Source organism: Ictalurus punctatus, chromosome 7 (genome assembly GCF_001660625.3).
Source record: "Ictalurus punctatus breed USDA103 chromosome 7, Coco_2.0, whole genome shotgun sequence".
Taxonomy (NCBI): Eukaryota; Metazoa; Chordata; class Actinopteri; order Siluriformes; family Ictaluridae; genus Ictalurus; species Ictalurus punctatus.
The window spans coordinates 12,412,600-12,427,599 of record NC_030422.2 but is presented as its reverse complement, the minus strand read 5'-3'; the positions used below and the strand labels follow the sequence as shown (position 1 = coordinate 12,427,599).

General features: G+C 42.0%; 2 protein-coding genes across 7 annotated transcripts in view; both read left to right on the top strand.

Annotated features, from left to right (window-relative positions):
- The window catches only part of myo9b (myosin IXb), a 32,964-nt gene extending 20,311 nt beyond the window's left edge, over positions 1–12,653 (top strand). For 2 of the 6 annotated variants that reach the window (XM_053681174.1, XM_053681172.1), the window contains 20 exons: positions 575–729; positions 842–1,273; positions 1,890–1,974; positions 2,630–2,806; positions 5,351–5,430; positions 6,259–6,362; positions 6,465–6,646; positions 7,018–7,125; positions 7,237–7,413; positions 7,613–7,654; positions 7,776–7,887; positions 8,059–8,132; positions 8,769–8,961; positions 9,091–9,219; positions 9,389–9,494; positions 9,571–9,702; positions 9,901–10,024; positions 10,321–10,448; positions 10,721–10,842; positions 11,141–12,653. In XM_053681174.1, the coding sequence (XP_053537149.1) occupies positions 575–729; positions 842–1,273; positions 1,890–1,974; positions 2,630–2,806; positions 5,351–5,430; positions 6,259–6,362; positions 6,465–6,646; positions 7,018–7,125; positions 7,237–7,413; positions 7,613–7,654; positions 7,776–7,887; positions 8,059–8,132; positions 8,769–8,961; positions 9,091–9,219; positions 9,389–9,494; positions 9,571–9,702; positions 9,901–10,024; positions 10,321–10,448; positions 10,721–10,842; positions 11,141–11,319 (2,841 nt within the window). In that variant the 3' untranslated portion in view covers positions 11,320–12,653. Of the gene's footprint in view, positions 1–574; positions 730–841; positions 1,274–1,889; positions 1,975–2,629; positions 2,807–5,350; positions 5,431–6,258; positions 6,363–6,464; positions 6,647–7,017; positions 7,126–7,236; positions 7,414–7,612; positions 7,655–7,775; positions 7,888–8,058; positions 8,133–8,768; positions 8,962–9,090; positions 9,220–9,388; positions 9,495–9,570; positions 9,703–9,900; positions 10,025–10,320; positions 10,449–10,720; positions 10,854–11,140 lie in introns of all 6 variants that reach the window. The other 4 variants (XM_053681173.1, XM_053681177.1, XM_053681175.1 and 1 more) reach the window with 3 other exon arrangements.
- Positions 12,654–13,893: 1,240 nt separating this feature from the next.
- The window catches only part of mfsd14a2 (major facilitator superfamily domain containing 14A2), a 9,860-nt gene continuing 8,753 nt past the window's right edge, over positions 13,894–15,000 (top strand). Inside the window, exon 1 of the mRNA XM_053681178.1 lies at positions 13,894–14,193. Within this exon, the coding sequence (XP_053537153.1) occupies positions 14,110–14,193 (84 nt within the window). The 5' untranslated portion in view covers positions 13,894–14,109. The remainder of the gene's footprint in view (positions 14,194–15,000) is intronic.

Below are 15,000 nucleotides of genomic sequence, written 5' to 3'. Positions count from 1 at the left end.
TCATCAGGGTTTATTACACTGCCTCAGGTTTAGACTACATTAGAAACAATAGATGACAGCCGAGCTCAATATATTTAGCTCTCAATCCCACAGCCATAAACGCAACAAACTAACACATACACACATACTAACACACACACACACACTAACACGCACATGCACTAACATGCACACAGACACACATCTGCTTTCACTGAAATGCTTTAAACTCTGCAGACAACGACTGAACTAAAGCAAATGGAGTTTTTTTCTCTTACTGACATAAAGAATGAAATAAATATGAAATATTGATATTAATTCAACTTAATAAATGTTCCTAAGCATAAAAATTCTGAAAGTGGAATTCAGATCTCAGACTGTGAGAACAGGAAATGAAAGTATTTAAAGATTTGTTTGTTTGTTTGTTTCTATGCTAGTTGTGTTTTTAACCACAGCTTTCAGTATCTGATGTGTCTGTTCTACAAACTTATTTTTACTAAACCATAAGGTGTTGAACATGGTGATACCGGTTCTCTCATCTGTGTCAGTGTAGGTGACTGGTTGTTTATTATATTTTTGGGTTCTGTGATGTCAGAGGTCATGGCGAGGTTATCGAGTGTCGACCCAGTGCAGAGCAGCCGCGGTGATCCAGAAAGCATGGAGAGAATCTCGTGAGCGAGCCGAGTACCTGCGGCAGAGAGAGAGCCTGAGGAACCTGCAGCAGCTGAAACAGAGCGCAGAGAATCGCAGGTACACAACCATTAATCTTCATCATCATCATCATCACAGCTGGATGGATCGGGGGGTTTAGGAACAGTAACGAAGGCTTGAGTCTTTAATTTGTCATTGATTTGTTTTCCAGGCATCTGCAGGAGGAGCGAGTGAGTAGGGTAGATGGTGTTAAGGGCACTTCAGAAAGTAAGGACAGCAGGAATGAGACGCTGCTGCCACGCCCTGACGGTAAAATAAAGCCGCTGCCGCCGATACCGTCCCAAACGCCAGCAAAGAACGAGAGCGTGAAGAACCTTGGGGACAAGGACCAGCAGAACCGAGGCAGCGTCCCGGAGCAGAGGGAGAGACGAGAGAATAAGAAGATGGACAGAGACACCTCGGTCCCTGCCGCTCCACCCCAACCGGACTCTCTGACCGATCCAAATACAGACAATGGTCTTGGCATGATGACGCTGCAGCGCTCCAAACCGGCCAACATGAGGGAGAAAGTGGAGAAGTGGAGAGAGCGAAGGAGTGACATTGTGGTTTTGGAGACGAGCAACCTCGGGATGAGCAGATTAAAGTAGGACTCGTTTGCAAATGGATGATCAGGGGTCCAAGCACTCAGCGGTGCAGAATTTATGATGGTTGTTACTTGGTTACATCCTGTAAATGCAGCGCCTCACGCGGATCACACGAATCACACGGGTCACACAGCCACACGAGTCACACAGCCACACGAGTCACACAGCCACACGAGTCACACAGCCACACGGGTCACACAGCCACACGGGTCACACAGCCACACGAGTCACACAGCCACACGGGTCACACAGCCACACGGGTCACACAGCCACACGAGTCACACAGGTCACACAGCCACATGGGTCACACGGGTCACGCAGGCCACACAGCCACACGGGTCACACAGGCCACGCGGGTCACATGGGTCAAACACGTCACACAGCTTTGGCCTGTTGGTGGCGCTAGACTATTTAAAGCGTGTGAACGGTTCTCTGGGCCTCAGTGGCGTGTGAAATAATAACACACACTCGCCCTAGGGCTCTTAAACCGTCTGTGCTTGGACCCCTAATGACAGCAGCTACATTGCACCTCTTTCCTGTTTTTATTCATTATTACACTGTATATAAAGTTTATAATCGACTTAAACACGGGAATAAACTCATTTTCTAACTCAGGACTCGAGGAATCTCAATGTCCCTGGATAATCTGACCAATCTGAGCTCATCTGAGTCGGACAGTATGTCTCCGTCCAACACCGAGGTACTGTATAACACACACACACACACACACACACATTAACTGTAATATGTATTAAACATTACAAGTCTCCCAACTTTACAGCATTTTAATCAGAGTAGATTTTTCATGAGGGAGATCATGAAGGGTTATAATGCGTATTATAACCCTCAGCACCTCAGTGTGTGCTGTAGTTACACTCCATCAGTGCTGATCAAATATTGTTCAGATGTTAATGTCTAATCCAAGGAATTCTCCTAAACTAGGATCTTAAGGAGAAGTGGACCTCTTTTCCCTCAGCAGTATTATTATTATTATTATTATTATTATTATTATTATTTATGGACATGTTCATGATAAAGATATACAGTGTTGATAAATGAAGTCGAATTGATTATCAGTGCTCTCAATCACAGGAAAATGAAATGAAATATACTTTCAACGTTAATTCCAATCTCCTGACAGATTTTCGATGTGTTGGATGTGATTATTCAGTAACGCGCTTAACGAGACACGCCCGAGTGTGAAGTGTCCGTTTGAAAGCTGTGAATTTTTCCTGCGAATCTGCTTCAGTTTGCTGACGTTTCAGCCTCAGCGTGTTCTCGTCCCTGCTGTGTGCGAGAACCAGAACACGTTTCCTTGAGCATGATGATGACAGAACCTTGTCTGGGAAACATAGGTGACGCTGCGTAGACGTAGGCGATCAAGACACAAGCGTCGATTGGCTCACGCTCGCAGCGGCCTCATGCTGAAAGGCACAGAGGACTGTGAGGATTACTGGATTTTCCCACTTCCTCCATTCAGCCCGGGCATCTCATTTCACTCCAGCGCCCCTGTGGTGCTCCATAAAACCCAGGTGACCTGCAACACAGACCAGCGAACACTCCCTGTGACACCCGTCTTTATAACGCATTATAACTGTGCTCATAGCGCTATGCACTGATTTAGGAGATTCATATCTATATTCATGTAACGTGACTGGTGTTGCTATGGAAACGATGCTATACAGTGATTGAATCCCCTGATGCAGTGCAGGAAAGGTTTTGCTTTTCAGTGAGCTGTGTTTTCTGCATGTGGTTAATTTAAAGCAGTGCCCTGTCCGTGTTCTATTTCAGTTCTTTCCCCTGGTATGATCGGATTTCCTTCTCGTGTGGAGTTCTGCTCAGAGCTGCTCATCTTCTCCGGGTCAGAAATCAGTCGCAACGTGAAGATTTTTTCGGAACGTTCCACATCCCCGACCGGTTTAACGACGACATAATGTGCTTCAGAAGCTCCTAATGATGGAAGTTAAAACATGGCGTGAACTTTGAGACTTTAAGATGCTCTTATCTTACTATCAGGCTTTATTTTAAACAAGGTTATTTTATTTAATTGGATCTAAAGCAGTTTTTATATGACGTTTTCTCACTTGAATTGAAATACTTTAGAATGTTACAGACTGCACCTTTAATACACAGCAACGAACAGTTGAACCTCGGTTTCCATGACAACTTTAATAAACAAAGACGTCCTCGTGTCTCGCAGAGAAGACGGTTAATGAAGACGTTCTGTACCCCTCTGAATTAAGAGCACAGTTATAATGAGGTACATGATAACAGTTATAAAGAGTGAATAAGGGTGTCGTAGGAAGTGCAGCTGAAGCTCAGCATGTGCACTAAAGTATTAACCCCCTGACAGAACCAGTGCTGCTGCTCTCTTCATCATGGCTTTGTGTCTCTATCGCTGTTGGTTTGGTTTCCTGGCCTTTTACTTTTGTTGTTAGTTGTTGTGAAGTGTGAAACCTCAGCACCTCAGAAACAGAACCACGACTGATGTCACGTTGTGCTGAACATGATCTAAGACTCTTTGCTGAGTCAAGCTGAAACTCCGAGGCTGTGCTCCAGTACAGAATACAACGCTCCAATTTCAACTTCTCTTTCTCCAGAACTGCGCTACTTTATTTCTTTATCAGCTCCAGTGAAACGTTTTGATCACTATAGACTTCAGCAGAAAAAAATGACCCAGAAGGCATTGCTGCAGGTTTATTTAATGGTCAGTCAAATGGAAAGGTATTGCAAACTGCATCACATTACTCTGCTAGTGAGTTAGCACAGTGGCTAGTTAGCACACGAGGCAGGCATCACGCTATCTAAGAAGAAAACAGGGAATTTGCACGCTCACAGAATTCGTTATCACCATTCACCAAATCAGAAAATGATCGCATTTATCATGCTAGCTAGGTGACACACCAGCTACTTAGCATGCTAGTTTAATATTGTTATTATTATTATATCAAGTTGGCACTCCAGATAATTAGCATGACAGGTTGACAGAACACCAGAAAGCAAAATATCAAATAGTTAAAAAGTAAAGTATGTAAATTAGCTAGGTTTCATACTGTCTGTCTTTTTTTTCCTCAAATCAGCTAATGATCACACTAGCTAACTAAAAAATGACCATGCTAGCTAGTTGAAAAAACAACAACAACAGCTAATCAGAACACGGGTCCATTTAGCAAATGTGTGATTATAATTAGCAATATTTTAGCAAAGCAGCTAGTTAACATGCTACAAGCGACTGGTCACACCTGTGTTGAAGTAGCACAGCGGTGTTTAAGCGAGTCGTAGCACGTGTGAGGGAGCGTGAGCGCAGAAATCACTTCACGTTAGCGACGATGTCGTTGCTGTCGAGGGCGAAACGAGGTGAGGTTAATACACACTCCGTTACAGAAAGTTCACAAGGAAGTTTAATCCTGTCCCGGTTTATATCACTAATACAATTAACCGGACCATTTCATCTGTTTAAGCACTCGATATCCATCCAGATTTACATGATTAATCATCACTCACCTCCTTAACACACTCTAATTATTCATTTAAAAAACCGGACTAATTATTTTTTCTTTTAGGTTGAGTGTAATTAACTTTAACACTAATTACTACAGGACAAAAATTCTGCTTAGTGTTGTTTCTTAGCGATGTCAAATTTGACTTCTTATTAGTGAAAAAGGTCAAAGGTGAACAATCATGGTGTATTTACAGCATGCGGTGGTGGGAACGCTGTCAATGATTATTAACCTACTGATCAGTTCAGGAAGCTGTACACGTGCTGATGCTTCTCAGGATTCATGATGCAGCTTTACAGATAAAGCAGTCAACCTGTTTAGCTGTTCTTGTTCTCTGGGTTTTCTGGAGCATGGAGGAGTTCTGGGGACGAGGAGCTCTGTGTAAACTTCCACTGTGTGTTTCATCAGGCGGGACGCTGAAGTGCTGCTTTTACTGGAAATGCTGAATAATCGGATTTTTTCCTCAAGGCTGGATGCATGGGCTACAGAGAGAGAGAGAGAGAGACAGAGTGTGTGTGTGTGTGTGTGTGTGCGTGTTTGTGTTTGTGTGTGTTAATGAGGCTGTTTTACTTTCAGCTGCCTGATGGATCTAAATCGAGTGTGCTGCAGAGCCCAAGTGAAGCCACACCCTCACCACAGCAACTCGCTCCGGAAAAGTGAGTCATGCTGATAAACGGAAAAGTATTCATTACATTTAACAGAGAAAATAAGACAGAAGTTATTGAATATTTCATCGACCAGACGCTCGTCCACTAATCCCAAGCATTGCAATTCGGCCTCACAAATAAAGGTTCATGATAAAGAAAATGTGGAATATGAAATCTCATCAGTAATGTAGCCTGCTAGCTAAAAGAAAGGAAGGATAAATAACAAATGAGGAAAGCAGGAAAGGAAGACAAGAAAGAAATAGAGGCCGACGGAAAAAAGAATGAGAAAATGAATAAGATGATACAGTGCGTGGGAAATGGAGTTAGGAGAACACACAGGTGAAGAGTGTTGGGAACGTGCTATAGGGAGGATACAGTCTACCACTTCTCATGCTCATCTTGCGCTCATCCAATTCAAAGATTTACATAGAGTCATTTGTCTAAGTGGAGACTTTCTGTGATGTATCCATCTTGGTGATATGTTTTTCTTTCGCCCTGATCTCTATGGTTGGGGGTTGTTTAGTTGATTGTACTCTTTAATTGAGTTTTTCTTTTCTACACCGTGTATGTATGCATGTGTGTGTGTATATGTTTGTATACCAAAAAATGAGAATGGTATTGTTTCTATGTCACAGGAAATATGTTTTCTTTCTCAATCAGAATATTTTTTTTGGGGGGGAAAGATGATACTGTGAGTGAATGAATGAATGAAATAAAAAAAGAAAAGACAGATGAAGAGTGGAGTGAGGAGAAAGAGAACGAAGGGAGAAGAGAGAAGAATGAATGCATTAGTGTTTTTTATTTCATGTCCTGGTGTCTGTTTGTTTTTTTTTCCAGAGGAGGGTTTTTTGGTCGGTATTTCCCTTTGGGTCAGAAGAAGCGTCTCACTCCTCAGGACGGAAACGTGACGATGGCCAGGACCCTCGCCGAGAGAGAAGAGTGTAACAGCACTCAGCTTTACTCTGTCTATCTGTCTGTCTATCTGTCTATTATGTCTATGGTGTTGTTATTTATTTTGTGTGTATGTTGTGATTGATCTGTAGTTAAGAGGTCGGACAGTAACTCCCCCACGTCGGCGTCTCCGTCCTCACTGGCCAAGCGGAAACGTCAGAGTATTAGGATCAGCCGCGGGACACAAATAAGGGAGCAGAGTAACGCCACACTCAACCGCCAGATCACCGACACAACAGAACTGCGCCACCTCGACGAGTTCCTGGGAAATCAGGTGTGTGTGTGTGTGTGTGTGTGTGTGTGTGTGTGTGTGTTTGTGTGTGTTTGGGTGTGTACTGACTTATTCTGCAATCAGATCCTGGACACTTGGTAATGTTTGGCACGTGGTTTGTGTGTGTTTGTGTGTTTGGTGTGTGTTTGCGTGTTTGGTGTGTCTGGTGTGTGTTTGGTGCGTGTTTGGTGTGTGTTTGGTGTGTGTTTGTGTGTTTGGTGTGTGTTTGTGTGTTTGGTGTGTGTTTGTGTGTTTGGTGCGTGTTTGGTGTGTGTTTGGTGCGTGTTTGTGTGTTTGGTGTGTGTTTGGTGTGTGTTTGGTGCGTGTTTGTGTGTTTGGTGCGTGTTTGTGTGTTTGGTGCGTGTTACCTTCAGATGAATGAGCTACACTCCAGGGTGAAGTCTCTCTCAGAGACGGAGGTGATTTTCTTCACGGCCACGATGCAGTTCAGAGACACGATTAAGAGCATGTACTCGCTCTCGGTGAGGAACACACTCATTGTTCGCTCGTTATTCACTCACTGTTCACTCATTGTTCACTGTTCACACGTGTGTGTGTGTGTGTGCGCGTGTGTGTGCATGTGGTTTGAACAGAACCCTCAGATCAGTTATAAAGGCCTGCTGCAGGGATACAAAACTAAAGTGGCGAGTTTAGCTGCGCAGAAGAAGAAGGACGAGGTGCCGCTGGTGGTGAATTTATTCCAGTCGGTGCTGGACGGCTTTATCAGAGCCGAGATTAAACGCGTCTCGTCGATGTCTGACATCAACAAGGTACACACTCATATAGTTATTAATAATAATAATAATAATAATAATAATAATAATTAGAAGCATAAGAAGGAATACTATTATTATTGCATATTATTAAAGCACAATATTAAATGCACATATTAAAGTGTATGTTCGCTGTGCCCTATATAAATTAGAATTATTTTAATATACTGTATATTATAATATTTTTTCTTATCAGCCCACGAAAAAGATGAAGAGGATGAGAGAGAGTGATAAGTGTGTAAGTTTATTTATATTGTATTATTTTATTTATACACTTGATCCTGACAGTCTGTACTACACTTTAGTGCACTGTGTGTGTGTGTGTGTGTGTGTGTGTGTGTGTGTGTGTGTGTGTGAAGTCTGACAGCCCGCTGGATCACTCATTCAGTACGTACCTAGTTAACATCGTTCAGTCATGTGACATGTGCGGCTCGTTCATCTGGTGCATGGAGAAAGCCTGCATGTGCAGCAGTGAGTTACCCACAATGCACTGCTCTACTCCTACAACACATAGTGCACATAGTGCTGCTAGGGAGTGTGGTTTGGGACAGGCCCACAGTGGGCTGATGATATAGTGATTAGTGTGTGATCTGAGAGACATTACACGTCAGTAATCTGTAGTGTGTGTGTTGTGATTTTCAGTGTGTAAGATGGTGTGTCACAGGAAGTGTATGAATAAGATAACAACACCCTGCTCCAAACACCTGGATAAGAAGGTAAGTGATTTTCCAGTACAAATTAATCACGTAATTGTATTTTCCGGACTATAAGACGCAGTATTATTACTTCTACCGGCTTGCTGATCAGCCAGTGTGTTATCCCTCTAAAACACACCACACCGCCCCCTACTGGTGCAGTGCTAGTAACAATAATGATTATTTACTACAACAGCTGGAGTAGCACACACCTCCCGTAATCACTAACACACACTCTTCAGCAGTAAGTTCTGATCCACTAATCTGATTGGATGAGGGATGTTCTGATATTCAGTAGAACAGTAGGGCTGGGAGATATGACAAAAATATCACGTCACGGTCCTTGCGGACGTTTCTAGGATATGTGATGCGTATCACGATATATAGTTTAGCTAACAAACTGTCTGCAAAATAAACCAAAAAAATGTTTCATTCAGTTTGACTACAAAGACAAAGAAGATTACGTTTTTAAAAAATCACACCAGTTATATTTCTTTGAATATTAATTTCTTGTTTATAGAACTGTTATATAGTAGCGACATCACACTCATGCTGTTGTACTGAATAACAGCACGACTCTGATCACCTGTGAACACCTGTGTGTGTGTGTGTGTGTGTGTGTGTGTGTGTGTGTGTGTGTGTGTGTGTGTGTTACAGACTGAAGCTGGTAAAGTCACTGTGTACTTCGGAGTGCACTTACCCACTTTGACCAGCAGGGAAGAGCCCGTGCCCTGTGTGTTGGAGAGGCTGCTGGCGCATGTGGAGATGAACGGACTCTACACCGAGGGGATTTACCGCAAATCAGGCTCCACTCTGAAAGCTAAAGAGCTTCATCAGCTGCTGGACACGAGTGAGACACACACAACATAGCAGATGCCCTCAGTGACTCTGAATCAATCACTATGCACACTCTAAACTGTTGTGATGATGATTGTTGCCATAGAAACAGGCATAAAATTTTGGTGTGTATGTGTTTCAGGTCCTCAGAGTACCGTTCTGGATAATTATCAGATCCACACAGTTACGGGGCTGATAAAGTGCTGGTTACGGGAGTTACCTGAGCCTCTGATGACCTTTAACCTCTACAATGACTTCCTGTATGCTGCCGGTGTGTGTTTCCCATTTTATACAGTTTTACACACACTCACACACACACACACACACACACACACACACACACACACACACACATACACACACACATTGCTGAAGCTGCTCATGTCACATGATGATGTCATGGACAGGAAGTGAGTAGGTTTTCTCTTACTTTCCCTCAGATGTCCCAGAGACGTCAGAGAGGCTGCGAGCTATTTACAGGAAGTTAGAGGAACTTCCTTCTCCGAACTACACCACGCTGGAGCGCCTTATCTTCCACCTGGTCAGGTGAGTGTCCTAAACCACACTCCCTACATACAGTGCTGCTTGAAAGTTTGTGAATTGTGTGTGTGTGTGTTGTCAGGGTGGCGAAGGAGGAATCTCATAACCGGATGTCTGCTAACGCTCTGGCCATCGTGTTTGCTCCATGTGTCCTGCGCTGTCCTGACGTTTCTGACCCGCTGCTCAGCATGAGAGACCTGCCCAAGACCACACTGTAAGAGACTTCACTACACACACCGAGAACACACACCGCCGCTTTAAACACGCGTGTGTGTGTGTGTGTGTGTGTGTATAATTTGTGTGTGTGTGTGTGTGTGTGTGTGTGTGTGTGCATAAGGTGCGTGTGTGTATAATTTGTGTGTGTGTGCACATAGTGTGTGTGTGTGTGCATAATGTGTGTGTGTGTGTGTAGGTGTTTGGAGGTGTTGATCCTGGAGCAGATGAAGAGATTTGACGAGAAGATGAAGGAGATCCAGCAGCTGGAGCACGCCGAGGCTCTGGCAGTTAAACAGCTCACACTGCGCAGACAGAACACGGTCAGTTAGCGTGCTAGTACAGTTATCATACTAATGCAGTTAGCGCGCTAGTACAGTTAGCATGCTAATGTAGTTAGCACCTGGAGGCTGATTATTTTCCTTTACCCAGGTGTTTTACACCACAGCAGTGTGTGTGAGCTGTTACGAGTTTTTTAATGATCTTCTCAGAGCTGTTGTTATAGAAACCTGATGATGAAAGTGGTGAATGTGTGTGTGGGTGTGTGTGTGTGTGTGTGTGTCTGTGTGTGTGTGTGTGTGTGTGTGTGTGTGTGTTTTGTTCTCTGTGCTCCTCACAGCAGTGTGTCTTCTTGTCTCAGGTCCTGGAGAACCCGAAGGGGAAAGTGGACGTGTCTCAAAGAGACGGCTCGGACTCAGATGTGGAGAACACGCTGCTTGAGAGGATCCGATCTATAAAACACGAGAAGTCAGTCCTTACTTTAGCATACAATCTGTTAGCATTAGCATACACTGTGCTCTAATATCTTATATTACTTAATACAATATCTGGCAGATGGAGTGTAATGAGCGTGACGTAGCATTATAGCGTGTTAGCGCTGTGTAAACGGAGTGTAATGAGCGTGACGTAGCATTATAGCGTGTTAGCGCTGTGTAAACGGAGTGTAATGAGCGTGACGTAGCATCATAGCGTGTTATGCTGTGTAAACAGAGTGTGACGTGTTTATCTCTGTGTTTTAGGAATAAACTGGCCTACAGGCTGCCGGACATGGATGGTTCTGATAATGAGAACCTGGACTGTGAGAGCACAGTGAGCACTGAGAGTCCTCTCGAGGACAAAATCACTCACCTGGGCTTGGAAGGTCAGTAACAGGTACAGACGCTTTTTCATTTTAATTTTGCATGACGTCACTGCATGAGGAGAAGGTGGCTCCGCTCATCAGGTTCCTCTCGGGCTCCAAGAAGGTTCCTCTCAGTGTAGCTGTAGTTCAGTCTGAATCCTTATTGTTCTCTTCATAAGTAGCTATTTTTAGTAATTGCTAACTGCTGTTGCTGCTGCTAATCTCTGCTAGCGCTGCTATGGAGACAAGCTAACCCTAGCGCACCATCCTGTGACTGCATGCTATGCTACATGATGTAAATAGAAAGTTTCTGTTGCAGGTCAGCGGAGCGTGACGCAGCCACTGAAGCTTCCTGAGGAGAAAACACCGCATGATCACAGAACTCAGAGACAAGTCGATGCTCTGCCCACGTGTCTCATCCAAGATGGCCGCCGAGATTTAATATCGAGCGGACGCTTTACTGACCTCGACATCCCCTTTATAGATGACGACGTTTAGCATCTAAACAATCAGGCGTGTAGCGCTAATCACTCGCTATACCACCATATACACCATGTGCAATACTGTTAGCATGGACTGTTTACAGAGAGTTAGCCAAGTGTGCAGTAGATATTTTCTTTCTCTTCATTTACAGTCATATTTGTGTTGGGATTTTGCCAGAAGTCGTCGCTGTGGTTATGTTTAGCTAGTTAACATTGCGCACACGACCTGGCTGGTGTGGAGAGTGCGGTGGTTCCACCGACAAGCTAGCTAGCTAGCATTCTAGTAGGAGCTAAATATCTAGCTAGCTGATTGTTTAAAAAATAATGTATTCAATTCTAATTGTAATGTTGTCACTGGAAGAGCTAAAGTTGCTAACTGGTTAGTGCTGTTATTAGAATCAGTGTATAAACTGAAAATAAAATAGCGTGGAGACTCTACAGCGTGACCTAATGAAGAGCCCTGACCGTCACTGTGTGCTAACCGCTAGCTAGCATTGGTTAGTTAGCTGAATCCCAGCTAAAACTGTGTTTACACACAGTGCTGATCAGACCGTAAACACTTGGCGGTTAATATTACAGAAGTGTAATAGAGCGCGATGGCGATGTTACCGCGCGATGGCTAATCCGTAAGAGAAGAGTTAACTGGTGCCTGTAGTAAAGTCAGAAATGAAACTCCTAGCTAATAATAATATCGTCACCACGCCCTCACCTGAATAATCCTCGCTTTATTATGCAACGATGTCACCAGAAAGGCAACTTCCTGTTATTGTTATTTTTTTATTAGTTGAGTCTTTTGTACGGATTATCAACTCTAACTCACACTGGAGTTTATAATAACGTGTTCCGCAGCCCTTACTGAACCTGATCACCTGCGTTTATTCATGAAAACACAACTGAATCTTCACCTCCATCACCTCCATCACCATCATCTTCATTATCCGCCCTCCAGCTTCCTCCCTGTCTGTGTCGATTAACCTAGGTGTTGTCTCTCTCTCTGTCTGTCTGTCTCTCTCTCTCTGTTTCTCCCTCTGTCTCTGTCTCTCTATCCCTCTCGCTCTGTCTGTGTGTGTGTGTGTGTGTGTGTGTGTATGTGCGTGTGTCTGTCTCTCTCTCTCTGTGTCTCTCTCTCTCTTTCTGTCTCTCTCTCTCTCCCTCTCGCTCTGTCTGTCTGTCTCTGTGTGTGTGTGTCTCTCTCTCTGTCTGTCTCTCTCTCTCTCTCTCTCTCTTTGTCTCTCCCTCTCACTCTGTCTGTCTGTCTCTCTCTGTGTGTCTCTCTGTGTGTGTGTTTCTCTCTCTCAGAGAAACTTGTATATTGTGGAAAATAAAAATAAGTAGATCAGTGTCATTTCATACAGATGTCTTTGTTCGTGTGTTTAATTTAGATATATTTGATTAACGTCACCATGTTAGGACGCGCTGCCTGCTATAAAGACTTTATAAAGGTTTATAACAGATAAAAGACATGATGAATTATACGCATTACATTCATCTTACAGTATTTAAACCTTTTCATCTTAAACAGTTTTAGATACACGGCTAAACAAAAACAGTGCATTTTAGACTGATTTATATTACTTTCTTCAGTCTGTTGCTTTCTATAGAAATTACACAGGAAATAATTCTCACATTTGCAGTGGCATTCACTTTTAAAATGTAAAGTAAAATAATAATGAAAGTAATTAAAATCACTTGCTGAAATTTTTATTCTAAGGTTACACTGACCTTTTTATGTGTTTTTTATTTTTTGAAAGAAAATATTTCTGCAAACGAGATCCAATGACCGCTTCTTCCTCTTATTATTATTATTCATTTTGAATTATTTGGATTTTAGTGAACTATATGGTAAGAAACATAACTATGTTGTTTCTATGAGGAAAAAAAATAATAATTGCAGGATAAAAAAGAAAATGATCATGTTTAACAGAGATTTTCGATATACTCCGTTAATAATGTTTATTGTTACACACCACATAAAAATACATTTAAAAATATAAATAAATATTATGAAATCTTTATCTTTATCCCTGTGATATTTAAACCTAATATAAATGTGTTTCTTTTTATAATCTTTAATATATTTGTGTGGGATTGTGTAGGACACTCACTCTGTTATGATGATCATGTTTAATGTTTTCATTTTCTCAAACTTTACATTTCTTAAGCTTTTAAAAGTCTGAGATATGTTTTTTTTTCATGAAACAATAATAATTAGATTAAATTATAGAGTAACGGTCAGTGCATTATCCGGTGTGTGTGTGTGTGTGTGTGTGTGTGTGTGTGTCACAATTAAACAGAAAAAAAGGGATTTATCAGAATACAAATTAGAGCTTTAACAATTTATTCTCAATCAGCTGCTTTGTTTAGATCCAGTCATCTAAAAAATAATCAAATTAAAGCACAGAAACAATGCATTAATAAATCTATTGTTTTAGTTTACGAGTTAAGGTTAAATAAATCAATACACAAACAAACAAAAATAAATAAATTCGCAAATGATATAGTACCTGGGCAGCGGCTGTGAGTGTGCACTATTAACCAATCACAGCGCAGCAGGTGGAATATAATTGGCCAATCATAACGCTGGAAAAGAGGGATAGTAACGAATCAAAGCGAAGTAGGCGGGATTTGTCGGAATACGGAAGTGGAAACAGTAATCGTGCTACAGTGAGCTGGAGAATTGAATCATTCAGTTAGCGGGGAAGCTAACTGTTTTGGGCTAATATCCGGCTAGCCTGAGCTAAGCTAAGCTAAGCTACTGGGGCAGGTCCATCCGTCTTTGTGCTAAAAGGATGGATATAAGCTAACGATGACCGGAGAGAAAAAGAAGAAAAAGCGGCTGAACCGCAGCATTCTTCTGGCAAAGAAAATCATCATTAAAGATGGAGGCAGTGTGAGTTATCCTGCTTACTGCTAATGCTAACATTGTGTGTGCTAGCTTAGCTTAGCATAGCATAAGGCTAACGTCAGCATTCTGTTTACATTCACCAGCTTTTAGCTTTACAGCGTTTTATTAAATTGCAGTGAGTTAAACACGGCGCAGTGACGCGACAATAATCCGATCTAATGTTCATTATCTGATCTAATGTTCATTACAATGTGTGTGATTTAGCCACGCAGTCAGTGTTTACTCTCTCTCTCTCTCTCTCTCACACACACACACACACACTGACTGTTATAATGTTATAATGCTATAATAATGTTATATTCATTAATATTCATCTCTGTAATTAGTTTGTTTCTTTATTTACGTATTGGGGTGTTTATGCTGCTGTGTAAAGCTGAATCTGTGAGGAACATCTGGAACACACACACACAGTGTAAACATGACTATAACAATATTATGAGCTGTAAATAAACAGCAGCAGCGTTGTTGTTTATGATGATGATGATGATGATGTTGATGTTGTTGATTTGTGTGTGATGAGAGCTGGACATTCCTCACTTTATACTGTATTATAAATACTTTACTTTCTAATCTCCTCTATTATAATAAAGTTAATTACAGTTGAATAGTAAAATAAATCCGCTTTTCATTATATGTGAATAAGTTAAATGAAGATAGTGGTGATTAGTGATGAGTTATATTCTGTATAATTACTTATTGTTCTTCATCTATAGTATTGGGGTTATGATGATGTTATTGTATTTAATACATATATTTAGTGTATCCCTATATTAGGGTAAATTTGTTTATTGT